Source organism: Melospiza melodia, unplaced genomic scaffold (assembly GCF_035770615.1).
Source record: "Melospiza melodia melodia isolate bMelMel2 unplaced genomic scaffold, bMelMel2.pri scaffold_54, whole genome shotgun sequence".
NCBI classification, from domain to species: Eukaryota; Metazoa; Chordata; class Aves; order Passeriformes; family Passerellidae; genus Melospiza; species Melospiza melodia.
Window position 1 is genome coordinate 3,445,537 of NW_026948798.1, and position 15,845 is coordinate 3,461,381.

Below are 15,845 nucleotides of genomic sequence, written 5' to 3' on the forward strand. Positions count from 1 at the left end.
CTAGGCACCGCCCCCGTATCCCTGACCTCCGCCGCTGATTGGCTGCGGGCGGTGATGGGTTGGAGCCTAGAGAAATGGGATGCGGTGAAGGCAGGAACAGCCCATTCAAACTCCTACAGTCCCGCCAGGTTCATTCACAGTACAGAGCAGTACAACCCCAGTACAGCCCAGTTCATCCCAATTAGAACCCAGTTCAACCCTGGTGCTCCTTCATTCCCTCCCAGTAGAGCCCAGTCCATTCCAATACACCTGAGTTCATTCCCAGTCCCATCCAGTTCCCCTCCCCCCATTGACATCCACAGGATGCCCCAGTGTCACCCAGTCTTCTCTGCAATGTCCCCAGTGTTAGCCAGGTTCTCCCAGTCCTCCTCAGTGTCACTCCCAGTATGTCCCAGTATCTCCCACAGCGTTCCCAGTGTTCCCCAGTATGTTCATGTCCTCCCCAGCATTTCCAAGGAGTTTCATTTCTCATGGTGGCCGTTGCAGCCAAACCCAGCAGTGGAGTCAGTGCAGTGCCCATGGCCACAGCCCTTTGCAGTGGCCCAGTGCAGCTTGGGCTGATGATCCACCCTCACAGCTGCCCAGGGCAGCTTTGCAGTGCCTTTGGTGGCACCTGGGGCTGGCACACACCTGAGCAGTGTGTCTGTTTGTAGTGGGGAAACTCAGGAGTTTCAGATTGCTTCAAAAACGACAAAAAGTGAAAACCCCTCTGCAGCCAGCTGCAAGCACAACAGGTCCCACGGGAGTGAGGACAGACAGGATGGGGCTGGACAATGTGGAGCAAGGTCAGAGCTCCAGGCACAGCTTCTGTGAGCAGGCCAGAGCTGCTGAGAGACCCTGGGTCAATATCAATCATAGAATGCTGCAATCACCTCTGGTCCAAAAAAAAAAATCATTTAAAATATGAAAGTGTATTTCTTACAAGTCTTTCAAAGATTTCTCTAACACAGGACTAGGAAAACTTTATTGACCCTCTCAGGGTTTTGGTGTTGTTTACATTGGACTCATTCCCTGGGAGTGTCTTCAAAAAACTTCTCAAGAAGTCAAAGTTAAAATTAAACACTGAAGTTTCTTAAAGTTTAATGGGTCCCACTTGAGAGACATGACTGAGAAAGTGTTCCCAGGTTCCCGTTAGAACAGAACACTGGAGGCAGTGATGACAGCTGGGGACAAACAAGGCCAAGGTGTCTCTGTGCTGAGCAAACATGGATGTGTTTCAGGAATGCAAAGGGCCAAGGCCTGAGCCCCAGCCCCTGGCCAGGCAGATCCTGTCCCTCCCTCCTTGCTCAGGGCTCTTCCCAGGATGGGCACTGGCATGTGGGGATGTGCAATGGCAAGGGCAGGAGCATGGGGCGGCCCCTGCCAGGCTGCTGAGCAGGGACAAGGAGGCAATGAGGCCCCAGGCCTGCAAGGGTCACTTGTCTCCTGCTCCTGCCTCAGGCCCAGGCCCAGCAGCCATGGCCAAAGTGCTGCCCAAGTTGGCTCTGGCAGGGCTGTCTTGCAGCTGCTGCACATGCCTGTGCCCTGTGCAGCCCATGCTGTGCTACGGTGTCCCTGCCTGTGAGAGTCTGTCCCTGCAGGCTGTCGGCATCCCCCGGCTGCCCCACCTGGCTGGGCCCTTCCTTTGCTGACAGCTCTGCCTCCTGCCTGCCTCTGCCTGCCCACACAAACCTGGGGCTGATACCAAAAGGCTTCATTCCATTTTTACCCCGCCTGGGAACTTTCAGCACAACAACAAGTCATGCAGGGGCTGCTTTCCCAGCAAGGATGGTTGGAAGAGAAGAAGAAGACATCTGGTTCAAGGGTGCAGGGGTAGAGAAAACAAGGAGTGAATCTGGGAACTTGGTGTGGGTTTTATGGAAATGAGTAAATTGTAATTCACATTTAGTGACTGTATGTAAGTAACTCACTGATACAATTCCATGTCCATGTAAGGTTAGCAGTTATTTCATGTTGGACCTCAGGCCTGAATAGATGATACCCTATGAAATAGCAAATTAGTGTTAAGGAGCCTTATTCTGGTATTTTGGATATTTGGTGACAGCAGAGGCTCACAGAACCAAGGACTCAGCTGTGACACTGTGGAACCCCATGGAACAAAGGGTCCATTGTGATGTTGTGGAACCCTTTGGTACCAAAAGTCCATTTTATCAGAGCAAGGCCTCGTGGAACCAAGGAGAGCATTGCTGACAGTGTGGAAGCTCATGGAGCCATGGGGTCATTGTGACAGTGTGGGGCTGCATGGAACCAATGGTCCATTGGGACAGGGCAAAACGTTCTGGAATCAAGGGGATCATGTTATGCTATGGAACCTCATGGAACAAAGGATCCATGGTGACACTGCTGTGCTCAGACCATTGTTGACAGTGTGGAAGCTCCTGGAAACAAAAGTCCATTGTGACACAGCAAGGCCTCCTGGAAAAATGGAGACCATTATGACACTTTGAGGCCTAAAATTGGAATCAAAGGAGCCTCATCATGGAATCAAAAGTGCATTGTGACACAGCAAAGCCTCATGGAACCAAGGGCACAATAGTGACACTGTGGGGCTCCAAGGGACCAAGGGGGGATTCTTCAACTGCAGAACCAAGGAGAATATTTTGACACTCTGGGGCATCATGGAACCACAGGTCCATTGTGACACAGCATGGCTGCATGAAACCATGGAGGCCATTTTCACACATTGAGGCCTTGTGAAACCAAAGGGCCGTTGTGGCACTTTGTGTCTCCATGGAACCAAGGAGTCCATTGTGACACTATGAGGCCCTGTTGGGCCAAAGGGCCATTGTGGCACTGTGTGGCACCACAGAACCAAGGGACCATTGTGACACTACAGGGCCCCATAGAACTAAGGATTCTTGAAACAATGTGGGACTCATGGAACCAAAGGTCCATTGTGACATTGCAGGGCCTCATGGAATTAAGGGGGGGCAATTGTGATGCTGTGGGACCCCATGGAAGCAAGGGACCAGTGTGACAAAGCTGGGCCTCATAGAACTATGGGAGACCATTGTGACACATGGGGCCTCATGGAAACAAAGGAGCATTGTGACACAGCAAGGCCTCATTTAATCAAGGGGAGACAATAGTGACACTGTGGGGCTCCATGGGACAAAGGGGCTATTCTGACACCAACTCATGGAGCCATAGGTCCATTGTGACACAGCAAGGCCTTGTGGAACCATGGAGACGATTGTGACATCATGGAAACTCATGGAACCAAGGGTTCATTGTTACAGTCCAGAACCAAGGAGACCATTGTTGACAGTACAGAACCTCAATGGACCAAGATTCTGTTGTTATGCAGTGGAACCAAGGAACCACTGGGACACAGCAGGGCCACATGGAACCAAGGGTCCATGGAGATACTGCAGATCCAAGGAGACCATGGTGATGCTGTGGAACCTTGAGGAACCAAGGGGCCGTTGTGAAACTGTGGGGGCCCCATGGAACCAAATATTCATGGTGACACAGCAGGGCTGGCTGCTTGTGACCTATTGTCCATTGTGGTAATACAGATCCAAGAGACCAGGGTGACACTCTGGCAGTTGATGGAACCAAGGGGCTGTTGTGACACACCAAGGCCTCGTGGAACCAAGGAGAGCGTTGTGGCAGTGCAGAACTGTCCTGGTTTAGGGCAAATTTGTTAAAGAATCTGCAAAGGAGGGCCCCTCCAGAAAGCAAAACCCACACGGCCCCTCCCCTCCAATCGGTTCAGGAAAAAATTCCTTGGATAGAGGTGGAAAGAACCTGTTTATTTCAGGCACAGCAACCCACAGCAGAAAAAATGAACAATACCCGATGACACCGCTCTGAGAAAGATGACAAAATCAGAAAGTCTCTTCCGGGGTGGTTGCTCTGTTCTCAGTCCCTCCGGCGCTGGGGCAGCTGCTGCAGCCGAACGGTGTTCCCGGGTCCCAGTCTGGAGCAGGTTTGAGATGGTCACAGAAACAGGAGAGGAGAAATAGTCCAGGAAGGGATGTGGACTGTTTAGCTAGAACTAGGTAATAAGCAGAGGCCAAAGCAGAGCAGAAAGATCTCCCACCCAAAGCTTTCAACTGGGTTTTTAGTAGTCCATTGTACCTCTCCACTTTTCCTGCAGCTGGTGCATGGTAAGGGATATGGTACACCCACTCAATGCCATGTTCCCTAGCCCAGGTGTTGATAAGGCTGTTCTTGAAATGAGTCCCATTTTCTGACTCGATCCTCTCAGGGGTGCCATGTCTCCACAGAACTTGCTTTTCAAGGCCCAGGATGGTGTTCCGGGCCGTAGCATGAGACAGAGGGTAGGTTTCCAACCATCCAGTGGTGGCTTCCACCATGGTCAGCATGTAGCACTTGCCCTGGCGTGTCTGGGGCAGTGTGATGTAGTCAATCTGCCAGGCCTCCCCATACTTGTACTTGGACCACCGCCCACTGTACCACAGGGCCTTCACTCGCTTGGCCTGCTTGATGGCAGCACACGTCTCACAGTCATGGATAACCTGAGCAATACTATCCATGGTTAGATCCACCCTTCGGTCTCGTGCCCATTTATAGGTGGCATCTCTGCCCTGGTGGCCTGAGGCACCATGAGCCCATCGAGCTAGGAATAACTCTCCCTTATGTTCCCAATCTAGGTCTATCTTGGACACCCCTATCTTTACAGCCTGGTCTACCTGCTCATTGGTTTGGTGCTCCTCATTGGCCCTACTCTTGGGTACATGGGCATCTACATGGCAGACTTTCACAGGTAGCCTCCCTACCCTGGTAGCAAAGTCTTTCCACTCATCAGCAGCCCAAATTTGTTTCCCTCTACGTTGCCAGTTAGCCTGTTTCCACCTCTCCAGCCATCCCCACAGAGCATTGGCTACCATCCATGAATCAGTATAAAGGTAGAGCTTTGGCCATTTCTCTCTCTCAGCAATGTCTAGGGCCAGTTGAACAGCTTTGAGTTCAGCAAGTCGGCTTGATCCACCTTCTCCTTCGGTAGCTGGTGCAACCTGTCGTGTGGGGCTCCATACGGCTGCTTTCCACTTCCGGTTCATCCCTACGATGCGACAGCAACCGTCAGTGAAAAGAGCGTAGCGTGTTTCCTCTGCTGGCAGTTGGTTATAGGGAGGAGCCTCTTCAGCATGTGTCACTGGTTCTTGTTCCTCTTCATCTGTGACACCAAAATTCTCACCTTCGGGCCAATTTGTAATTACCTCCAAAATCCCAGGGCGATTCAGTTTACCTACACAGGCGTGCTGAGTGATAACAGCAATCCACTTGCTCCATTTAGCACTGGTGGCATGGTGAGTGGAAGGAACCTTGCCTTTGAACATCCACCCCAGCACCGGTAGTCGAGGTGCCAGGAGGAGTTGTGCTTCAGTGCCTATTACCTCCGAGGCAGCCTGGACTCCTTCATAGGCAGCCAGGATTTCTTTCTCTGTTGGAGTATAGTTGGCTTCAGACCCTCTGTATCTTCGACTCCAAAATCCCAGTGGTCGACCATGAGTCTCCTCAGGCACCTTCTGCCAAAGGCTCCAGGACAAGCCATGGTTCCCGGCTGCAGAGTAGAGCATGTTCTTTACCTCTGGTCCTGTCCTGACTGGGCCAAGGGCTACTGCATGAGCAATCTCCTGTTTGATCTGGACAAAGGCCTGTTGCTGCTCAGGGCCCCACTGGAAATTGTTCTTCTTGCGGGTGACCAGGTAAAGAGGGCTCACGATCTGACTGTACTCAGGAATATGCATCCTCCAAAAACCTATTGCACCCACAAAAGCTTGTGTCTCCTTCTTATTGGTGGGTGGAGACATTGCTGTGATCTTGTTGATGACATCTGTAGGAATGTGATGCCGTCCATCTTGCCACTTCATGTGAAGGTCCGCCCGAAATTAACGGGTGACGAATGATTTTTGGGTGCAAAAATAACCAACAAAGGCACAGAGGTTTTGCAGTAACAAATCAACAAAATGCAATTTTATTGATGATAACCACAGCTAAATATGCATTTGGTTAGGGGATCCGGGGAAGAGAAGGGTAGGACAAGGAAAAAGGGAGGAAAGAAGGTCAGGGAATGGGGTATAGCTACCAAAACGTGATGTCTTCGGGGTCCCACTGCTGAAACTCGCTGGTGCACGCTTTGGGGAGACCTCGAAGGGCAGTCGAACCGAACCCCAATATATATACTGTTCTTGGTTGGGGGAAAGGCGGCTGAAATTAGGTTTCCATGGAGGGGAGAAGAAGAGGAACAGGAGGAGGGGGTGAGACAGTTCCATTGTTTTCATGGCCAAATGCTCACAGGTACATTTACGCTGGGCAGGTTTTTCCCCCCTCCCTGAGTTGGGAGGGGGTACAGTCCCAGTCTCTGGAAGGAGGTTGCCATGGGGGTGCCAGTAGGGTAACAGAGGGGTTCTTGGTTCCTTGATGAGGGGATTTGCATCTCTGTTGGTCCTTCACAGTGGTTGAAGACAGGCAAGAGGGGTCTTCTCATGGAGCGGGGGGGAGCCACCCCAGAGCTCAGTCCAGCCAGGCCAGGAGTTTGGAAGACAGTCCAGTTCAATTGTCCAGAAAAGGGCAGCATGCCCCCTTCGAGTACAGCATGGCATGTTCTGCAAACATCACCTGTGAACACACTAGATAAGCAGGAGACTTTCTTTCCCAACTGGCTCAACAGTTTTAACGCTTCGGTAGTCTTTTCCTCATGACAATTGTGAGGCAAAAAATGAAGGATTTTCAGATGGACTTCTACACTTCACTCCCAGGAATTGAATCTCATGAGCTGGTCCCTTTACTTGGCTCTTTTTAATGGTGAAACCAGCTCCCAGGAGGATCTGGATTATTTCCTTCCCTTTCTCAAACACTTCCATAGCTGTGTTCCCCCACACAATGATGACATCAATATACTGCAGATGTTCTGGAGCCTCACTCTTTTCCAGTGCAGTCTGGATCAGTCCATGGCAGATGGTGGGGCTGTAGTTCCCCACCTGGGGCAGTTGGTTCCAGGTGTACTGCACTCCCATCCATGTGATAGCAAACTGAGGCCTGCATTCTGCTGCCAGAGGAATGGAGAAAAATGCATTGGCAATGTCTATAGTGGCATACCACTTTCCTGCCTTGGACTCCAGCTCATACTGGAGCTCTAATATGTCTGGCATGGCAGCACTCAGTGGTGGAGTCACTTCATTCAATGCACAGTAGTCCACAGTCAATCTCCGTTCTCTTTCAGATTTTCGCATAGGCCAAATGGGGCTGTTGAAGGGTGAGTGGGTCTTGCTGACCACCCCTTGGCTCTCCAGCTCTCGGATCATCGTATGGATGGGGATCACATCATCTCAAGTGGTCCTATACTGTCGTCGATGCACTATGGAAGTGGCAATTGGCACTCGTTGCTCTTCTCCCGTCAGGCATCCTACTGCAGATGGATTCTCAGACAACCCAGGCAAGGTGTTCAATTCCCGGATGCCCTCTGTCTCTACAGCAGCTATTCCAAATGCCTATCTGAGTCCTTTTGGGTCTTTGAAGTACCCACTTCGAAGGTAGTCAATGACCAAAATACATGGGGCCTCTGGGCCAGTCACAATAGGATGCTTCTTCCACTCATTTCCCGTTAGGCTCACATCAGCTTCCACCAAAGTGAAATCCTGGGATCCCCCTGTCAGACCAACAATAGAAACAGACTCTGTCCCTACATGTCTTGATGGGATTAATGTACATTGTGCACCAGTATCGACTAAAGCTTTGTACTCTTGTGGTTCCAATGTGCCAGGCCAACGAATCCACACAGACCAGAAAACACGATTTTCCCTGGCCTCTACCTGGCTAGAGGCAGGGCCCCTCTAAGCCTGGTTATCCTTCTTTCGCTGGGCGTATGTTTTGGATGTTCCTTTGAGGGGATCAGACATGTCATCATCATCATACCTGGCCATTCAGCTACGGGCAACTGGAGCTGCTTTCCTCCTGGTGGCTTCCTTCAGTTCACACACCCGTCGTGCCAGAACAGCAGTAGGTTTCCTATCCCACCTTCTCATGTTTTCCCCACAATCACGCAGGTAAAACCACAGCTCAGCTCGTGGCGTGTACCTTCTCTCACCATCTGAGAAACATCTGCCTTGGATACCGGAACCTCGGATCTGTACTGCTGAAATTTGGAGAAGGTCTTCTTTAATCTCCTCTCTAAGCTTCTTATGGTTCTCCTCTATCTTATCCTCTAAGTTCTGCAGACGTGTTTCTACCGCTGCGATTCTGGCATGTGTCGGGCCATGTACAGCATCTGCATATGCTCGGAGCTTCCTTGCCATGTCAAGCACAGTCTCACCCCTCTCATCCCTCTTCATGATGGCTAAGGCAGAAGCATATTCATGTGGCCCAAATCATATGAGTTTTTGCCACATCACAGACATGCATGGTACTAAGTCTGGGTTCCTAGTTGTTACATCATCTGAGAAGATAATCTCTTCCACTGCCATTTCTCTCAGGCATTGGATCCCTTGCTCTATGGTCTTCCACTGAGTTTGCTGCATATAGAGATCGTCTGCACACAGGTATCTTTCTGCTACACTTCCTAGGACCCATTCCCAGAGGCTGTGAGAGTTAGCCCCCCTCATCATTCCTTGGTCTATGGCAGGATCCTGTGACAGGGATCCCAAATGCCTGGCTTCGGTGTCATCCAGAATTGTAGCCTCGCCTGCAGCGTTCCAGAGACGGACCAGCCAACTAATTATGGATTCATCAGACCTTCGAGTGTAATCCTTCCGTAGGCCACGGAGGTCCTTCAGGGAAAAGGACTCAATATTTGCATCTGATCTTGCACCTGCTGCTTTGACTCCTGATTTTATGTCAGAAGGCATTGAGGTTCCTTCTCCTTCACCTTCATCATCATCATCATCATCATTGTCCACTGGTCGATTGGTCTTGTCTGTGCATTTCCCACTTCTAGTGCTGGTAGCAACAGCCACGGGTTTAGATGCTGGCTTTGAGCCTGGAGTGTTAGCTGCAGCCTGAGTCACCGGGACAGTTGCTGATTTATCTCCCTGCCCCCCTGCCTCTGTCTGCTGCCCGACAGTATCTAGCAGTGTGCAATAAGCATACGCGAGGGCCCAGCTCACTGCAATGACCTTCCTCTCCTTAGGCTCATCCTGGTACTTCTCTTTCAGATATTTCCCCACCTCAGCTGGGTTCTGAATTTGTTCATGGGGAAAATCCCAGACTATAGGGTCAGAGAATTCCTTCAGGATTTGGCCCATATCCTTCCATTTCCCACACCACTTAGGATTTTCCACACTGGGGTTTACTCCTGAGTCAGGGGTCTCATCAGCCCGTCTAGAAATCTCACCCCTCATTCTAGAGAAGCAGCAGGCTGTATAGAGGAAGGTTACCAGATTGAATACCAGAAAGATGGTTTCTTTAACATTGAGGGGAAACTGAATATCCTTCACTAGTGATGCAACTGATTCATAGGAGAAGAAGGAAAGCAGAGGCTGAAAACCTCATTCCCTCCTGCACTTCCTGCAACAAACTGGATGCATAACCATAGCCATGAACCATTCATACCTGGAGCAGACCCTAGCATGTTTATAAACTTCTTGCACATTATTGCCACCAAGCCCAGCAGGATAGCTACTCTGGTCACTGCCCCTCTGATGTAAAACCTAAGTATTAGGGGCAATACTAAAGCTATTTCTGGATAAGAAAATAAACCTAGGGACCAGAGAGGTATTAAAATCTCAAAAAACCCTAGGGACCAGAAATGCATGCAAACCTTCACCCCAATAAACATTATGAATTCAAAAAGCATGGCTATAAGCTGATTTAAACATGGAATACAGAGTAATAGCAACCAAAATGCAGTCAAAACAGGGTTTTTCCACTCTCTCTCTCGCCCCACGTTTGAGCACCAATATTTTGTCCTGGTTTAGGGCAAATTTGTTAAAGAATCTGCAAAGGATGGCCCCTCCAGAAATCAAAACCCACACGGCCCCTCCCCCCAACCGGTTTGGGAAAAAATTCCTTGGAGAGAGGTGGAAAGAACCTGTTTATTTCAGGCACAGCACCCCCCAGCACACAAAATGAACAATACCCGATGACACCGCTCTGAGAAAGATGACAAAACCAGAAAGTCTCTTTCGGGGGTGGTTGCTCTGTTCTTAGTCCCTCCAGTGCTGGCCAGCTGCTGCAGCCAAACGGTGCAAACCCTCGGTGTTCCCAGGTCCCAGTCCGGAGCAGGTTCAAGATGGTCACAGAAACAGGAGAGGAGAAACAGTCCAGGAAGGGATGTGGACTGTGTAGCTAGAACTAGGTAATAAGCAGAGGCCAAAGCAGAGCAGAAGCAAGAGCAGAAAAGGGAGCAAGCAAAGCAGCAAGCTGAAGCAAGAAGTGAAAAACAGCCCTATGTACTGCTCGTCTCTGTGTCCCTGATAAGAGAAACCCAAACAAAACTTCCACTCTTCAGAGCCGGTCTTAAAGGCACAGAACAGATGAATGCGGATACAAGCATCATAACGTCACCCCAGGACAAAAACCAAGGAGGCCATTTTTACAGTACAGAACCCAATGGAAACAAGGGTCCATTGTTCTACAGCAGGACCTCATGGAGCCAAGGGGTCATTGTGAAACTGTGGGGCATAATAGAGCCAAGGACACCACTGATACTGAAACAAACTGGATAGAAATTTCTGAACAGAGTTTGAGTATTTGAAAGCAGGTATTCTTTACTACAGTATGGTTGTCCCTTGGGCCATCCTCCCTCCATTGGAGTGCATTAAGCATTGAATGAACAGAGTTTTTATCACACACACTGATTATGTATCCATTAGCTATCTCCACTTTCTTTGAGTTTATTTGACATAGTTGCACCCCTTATCACAAATCCTTTCATGGTTCTTTGGGTTTTGTCTTCAACATCCAGTGTCCTTTTTAGGCGGCTGTTCCTTGAACCCTCCTTTTGAGTAAGAGCAATATTATTGTTTTGCATAACTTCTGCTTTGTCAACTTTGCAGAGCTGAGCTGGCATCCTGCTTGCATTGGTGTGACTTCTGTTTGCCAGAGGTACATCCTCAATCAGTTTCTCCAAGGCTGTTCTGTTCTGTTCTGCTTTCCTTGACAAGACTAAATGTTCTGTTCTCCTGTCCTTGTCTCAGTGCTCCCCCACATGAGGCGTCTGCAACCCCCCTAACCTATGGGCCTGGGGTGGGCAAGTGTTCCTGGGGAACAGGGATGGGACAGCTGGGCTGGGCTGACCCAAGGGATGTTCCATTCCATGTCACACCATGATCAGCAATCAACTGAGAGAAGCGGGGGGGCACAAGGGGGGTAGGGGATTCTTTTCTTTTTAAGACATTTTTCTTTCAAAACAGCACCTACACATACAGAATCCTCTCCTGCCATAATGTGATTAAACATTTTCTGCTGATTAGAGATTTCCGGTGGATTTGCTTTTCTTCTGTTTGTGGCCTTTGCTTTTTGTGGTTGGTTTGTTTGTGGGGGTTTTGTGTTGCTGTGGGTAGATCTTGCTTTGTTTTTTTAATTCGGTTTGGGGTCTTTTTTTTTCATTGGGTTTGGGTTTTTCCCTATTCAACTGTCTTTCTTCTGATGCATAAATTTTCTCTGCCTCTTCTTGGGGCTTGCTTGGCACCTGATGGCAAGACAAATTTACCCAACTCGGTCACCTTGCCCAATTACGTTTTGCAGTCACCATGAACTAGATGAGTTCAGTCACAGACTCCCTGCAATTTGGCAGCATCCACAAAGGAATTGAAAGTACATTTCATGGCATTGTACAGACAATAGAAATATTCCACATTGGTGGCCAAGGGCTGGTCTGTCGCAGACATTTCTCCACAGAAATCCTTTCTTTCGGATTTCTGCGTCTTCTGGAGGCCAGAGGCCTCAGAAGGTAAACAATTATTATCAGATGCTATGGAATGCAACAGGGACACCTTGATTGACTCATTTTCTATGTTTATAATTAAGGGCCAATCACCAGTGCAAGCTAGGGGGACTGAGTCCTTGAACACAACTTTGTTATAGATTCTTTCTATCTATTCTTAGCCAGGCCTAGCAGCTCTGCAAACCTCTCTCTTTATTCTATTAGCATAGTCATAATGTATTATATATAATATCTTAATAAATACAGCCTTCTGATCAAGAAACAAGATTCACTGTCTCTCTCTCACCAGCTGCGACCCACTCAGGCGCAGTAATACTGATCACTGAGGGATGTCACCAGAGCGTGGCTGCCAAGAGGACTCTGTACCATGGATGACATCTGACCCTCATTGTTCAGCCAAATTCCCACCCAGCCCATGTTCCATGCCTTCAGCCCAGCTCTCTCCAGTCTGGCTCTGAGGAGACCACAGAAGAGCCTGTCCAGGCCTGGCTGAAGTCTGGACACACAACATCCCCTTCTTTTCCCTCCCACGTGGGTTCTGCAGTCCCTGCCCTGTCCTGCCAGTGACTGGAATGGCTGCAGGAGGATTTGCCACATCCCCTTCCCTACTGAGCCTGAGCAGGCTGTGACTCTCCCAGTCCCTCTCCCTGCTCTGTTTACAGACTGGTTCCATGTCTGCCCTTCCCAAGTGCCCAGGACCCTCTGGGATGACTCTGGCCTTTCTAAGGGGTTTGAGAGAGGTCCCACAGTGACACTGCCCAGCCTTCTCAACAGCCCTGACACCAAAGGCCTTTTCCACCTCCCTCAGTTCCAGGTCAGTGCCCAGAACACAGCACAGCCCTGTCCAGGTCCTCGGGCTGGTTCAGAATGGGAGGCAGCTCTGATTTCTCCCCACAGACCCTCACTGTATCCAATGTCTATCTGTGCAGTCCATGGCTGCCCTGAACATTTTTTCCTGGAGCCTCCCTGCCTGGGATATTTCTCTCTATGCAGTCCTAACCACAACCCAGCAAAGAATTCAGGTGTTTTCCCAGAGGACGTTACTTCCAGAGTGAAGTGGCCTCAAGGCCCTGTTTGTGCCACTGGAGTTGCGCCACCCCCGGGTGCTGCTGCTGGTATTTGTGCTGATGGTGTTTGTGCTCACTGGGGTTCATCTCCCCACACACAAGATGCACTGCTGAGATTTCCTCAGTACAGAGCAAACATAGCCTGCTGGCCTGGTCACTTGGTGTCCCTCCGTGCAGGGACAAAATACTTCCTGCAGGTGAGGGCAGAGGCCAGTGCTGGCAATGGTGGTTGCAGGGGCTGGTGTGGGACAATTGCCCTGGGGCACCTTCCCAGGCTGTCCCCAGAACAAAGACACAGTCCAGGCCCTGCTCTGCTGCTTCCCCAGGTCCATGCCAGGAGCTCTGGCTGTGCCAGAACACTGCTGTGAGCCCCCTTGCACACTCCCCCCCTGCCCCAGGCACTGGGCTCTGCTGTGCCAGGGCATTCCTGGAGCACATTGCTGACAGCAGCTCTGGAGCGGAGCGAAGCCTCCCTGCCCTGCCCTCATGAGATGCCCTTTGCTGATGGAGCTGCTGTGCTGGAGTCCAGCTGTGTCCCAGCAGTGCCCATGGCCTGGCCCTGCCTGTGGCCACAGCAGGGACACGCAGCAGGACAGTGACTAAGCTGCCAGAGCACTCCGGCCTTACAGCTACAGCAGGGCTGGCAAGGACAGGGTGGAGTTGGGCAGAGCAGCTCTGAAAGGACCAATCCCTGCTGCTCCCTGGCCCTGCTGCTCTGCTGGGACTGTTTTCTCCTTCTCCCCTCTCACTTCATGCAGGTCTCAGAGCTGGGATACCAGATAAAACAGGCACTGCAAGGTACTTTATTTTCTTCAAATAACACAATAGCCCAAGACCTGGTTTGCAGAGCTTATGGGTCAAATTCAAGAGGCAGACAGTGAATTTGATGGGGGGATTAAAAAGTTTCATTGAGGACAGTTTTTTTGAGAGAAAAACACACTGAATATTACCAAAAGACATGGGAACGTCTGTTGGCCTGTCATAAGTTCTATTTCAAAAGCTATGAAGAAGAAAATGGGAATTTGGTTGCTTCAGAAATCATCCATTCATCATTTTCCACAGGGCAGCCTTGAGCTCCTGGTTCCTCAGGCTGTAGATGAGAGGGTTCAGGGCTGGAGGCACCACTGAGTACAGAACTGACACTGACAGATCCAGGGATGAGGAGGAGATGGAGGGGGGTTTCAGGTGGGCAGAAAAGCCAGTGCTGACAAACAGGGAGACGACAGCCAGGTGAGGGAGGCAGGTGGAAAAGGCTTTGTGCCGTCCCTGCTCAGAGGGGATCCTCAGCACGGCCCTGAATATCTGCACATAAGAGAAAACAATGAACACAAAACATGTGAATTCCAAACAGGCACTAGCAGCAAGAAGCCCAAGTTCCCTGAGGTAGGATTTGGAGCAGGAGAGTTTGAGGATCTGTGGGATTTCGCAGAAGAACTGGCCCAGGGCATTGCCATGGCACAGGGGAAGGGAAAATGTATTGGCTGTGTGCAGCAGAGCATTGAGAAAGCCACTGGCCCAGGCAGCTGCTGCCATGTGGGCACAAGCTCTGCTGCCCAGGAGGATCCTGTAGTGCAGGGGTTTACAGATGGACACGTAGTGGTCGTAGCACATGATGGTCAGGAGAAAAAACTCTACTGACACAAAGAAGAGAAAGAAGAAAACCTGTGCAGCGCATCCTGAGTAGGAGATGTCCCTAGTGTCCCAGAGGGAATTGTGCATGGCTTTGGGGACAGTGGTGCAGATAGAGCCCAGGTCGCTGAGGGCCAGGTTGAGCAGGAAGAAGAACATGGGTGTGTGCAGGTGGTGGCTGCAGGCTACGGCACTGATGATGAGGCCGTTGCCCAGGAGGGCAGCCAGGGAGATGCCCAGCAAGAAGCAGAAGTGCAGGAGCTGCAGCTGCCGCGTGTCTGCCAATGCCAGCAGGAGGAAGTGGCTGATGGAGCTGCTGTTGGACATTTGCCGTCTCCAGACATTGGAACCTTTTGAAGGATCAAAAAACGGAGACAAATGGGGGGAGATTCCTCACAGGAAACTCAAAGTCCTTTTTCGTAGACATTTCCTGCCATAGAACACCTCCCCCTGCCTCTCTCTAGATCTTCCTTCACCTTTGTTGCTGGAGCCCTGATTGCTGCTGGCCAATGTTGTGTGAGGAGCTGGACCTTGGCCTCCAGGACACCTGGGAGTCAGCCCTTACCCTCAGTCAGTGCAGGGGAACAGTGAGGGCAAGGATCTGTCCTGGTGTTTAGACTTGGACAAAAAATCTTCCAGTAAGGAAGAGGAGGTGCTTAAGTGAAGGGATGGGGATAACAGAATGCAGAATGAGAGATTCTGTTGCACCTGGGGAGAACAGAGACTCCAGAGAGGGAGGAGGTTTGTCTGAGGCTTAGTGCAGACTGAGGGGAGCTGCTCCGTCCCTCTCTCCTGCTCCAGCTGCCCTGGACTTGCAACTTTCTGAGATCCACTCCTGTGTTACCCTGGACAGGCAGGAGACACTGCTGAGAGCAGAGGGATCCCTGGCACACAAAGTGGCTCCTGCCTTTCCCAGAGTCAGGAGACTGGGCTCATTGCCAGCCTCCCAGGCTGCCCTGCCCAGAGCTGCCCGGGCACAGGGAGCTGGGACACCCCATTGCTGTGCTCAGCCTGCACAGGAGGAGCCCAAGGGCTGGGCCTGGCCCTGCAGCTGGAACTGCCATTCCAGAGAGTCCCTCAGCAATGCCAGCAGCACCTGGGCAAGGCCAAGAGAGAGAGAGAGCCGGGCCTGAGGAAAAGCCTTTCCCTGGCCAGCCCTGCCCAGCCCCTGCCAGGCAGCAGCGGGGCAGGACAGTGGCCCTCAGGCCCTGGTCAGCAGGGAATGGGCACATGGCTGCAGAGATGCCCTTCATCTCTGGGGCTGCTCTGCCGACCCAGGAGGGCCTGAGGGCCCCGAG

General features: G+C 50.9%; 1 protein-coding gene across 1 annotated transcript; it reads right to left on the minus strand.

Moving 5' to 3' along the window:
• On the minus strand, nt 1-14,493 carry LOC134413840 (olfactory receptor 14A16-like; the record flags this gene model as incomplete). Its single annotated transcript, XM_063147883.1, has 2 exons — nt 1-66; nt 14,032-14,493. Coding segments are annotated over 2 exons (528 nt in total), but the record flags the coding sequence as incomplete, so codon positions are not given.
• Between the last annotated feature and the right edge of the window lie 1,352 nt (nt 14,494-15,845).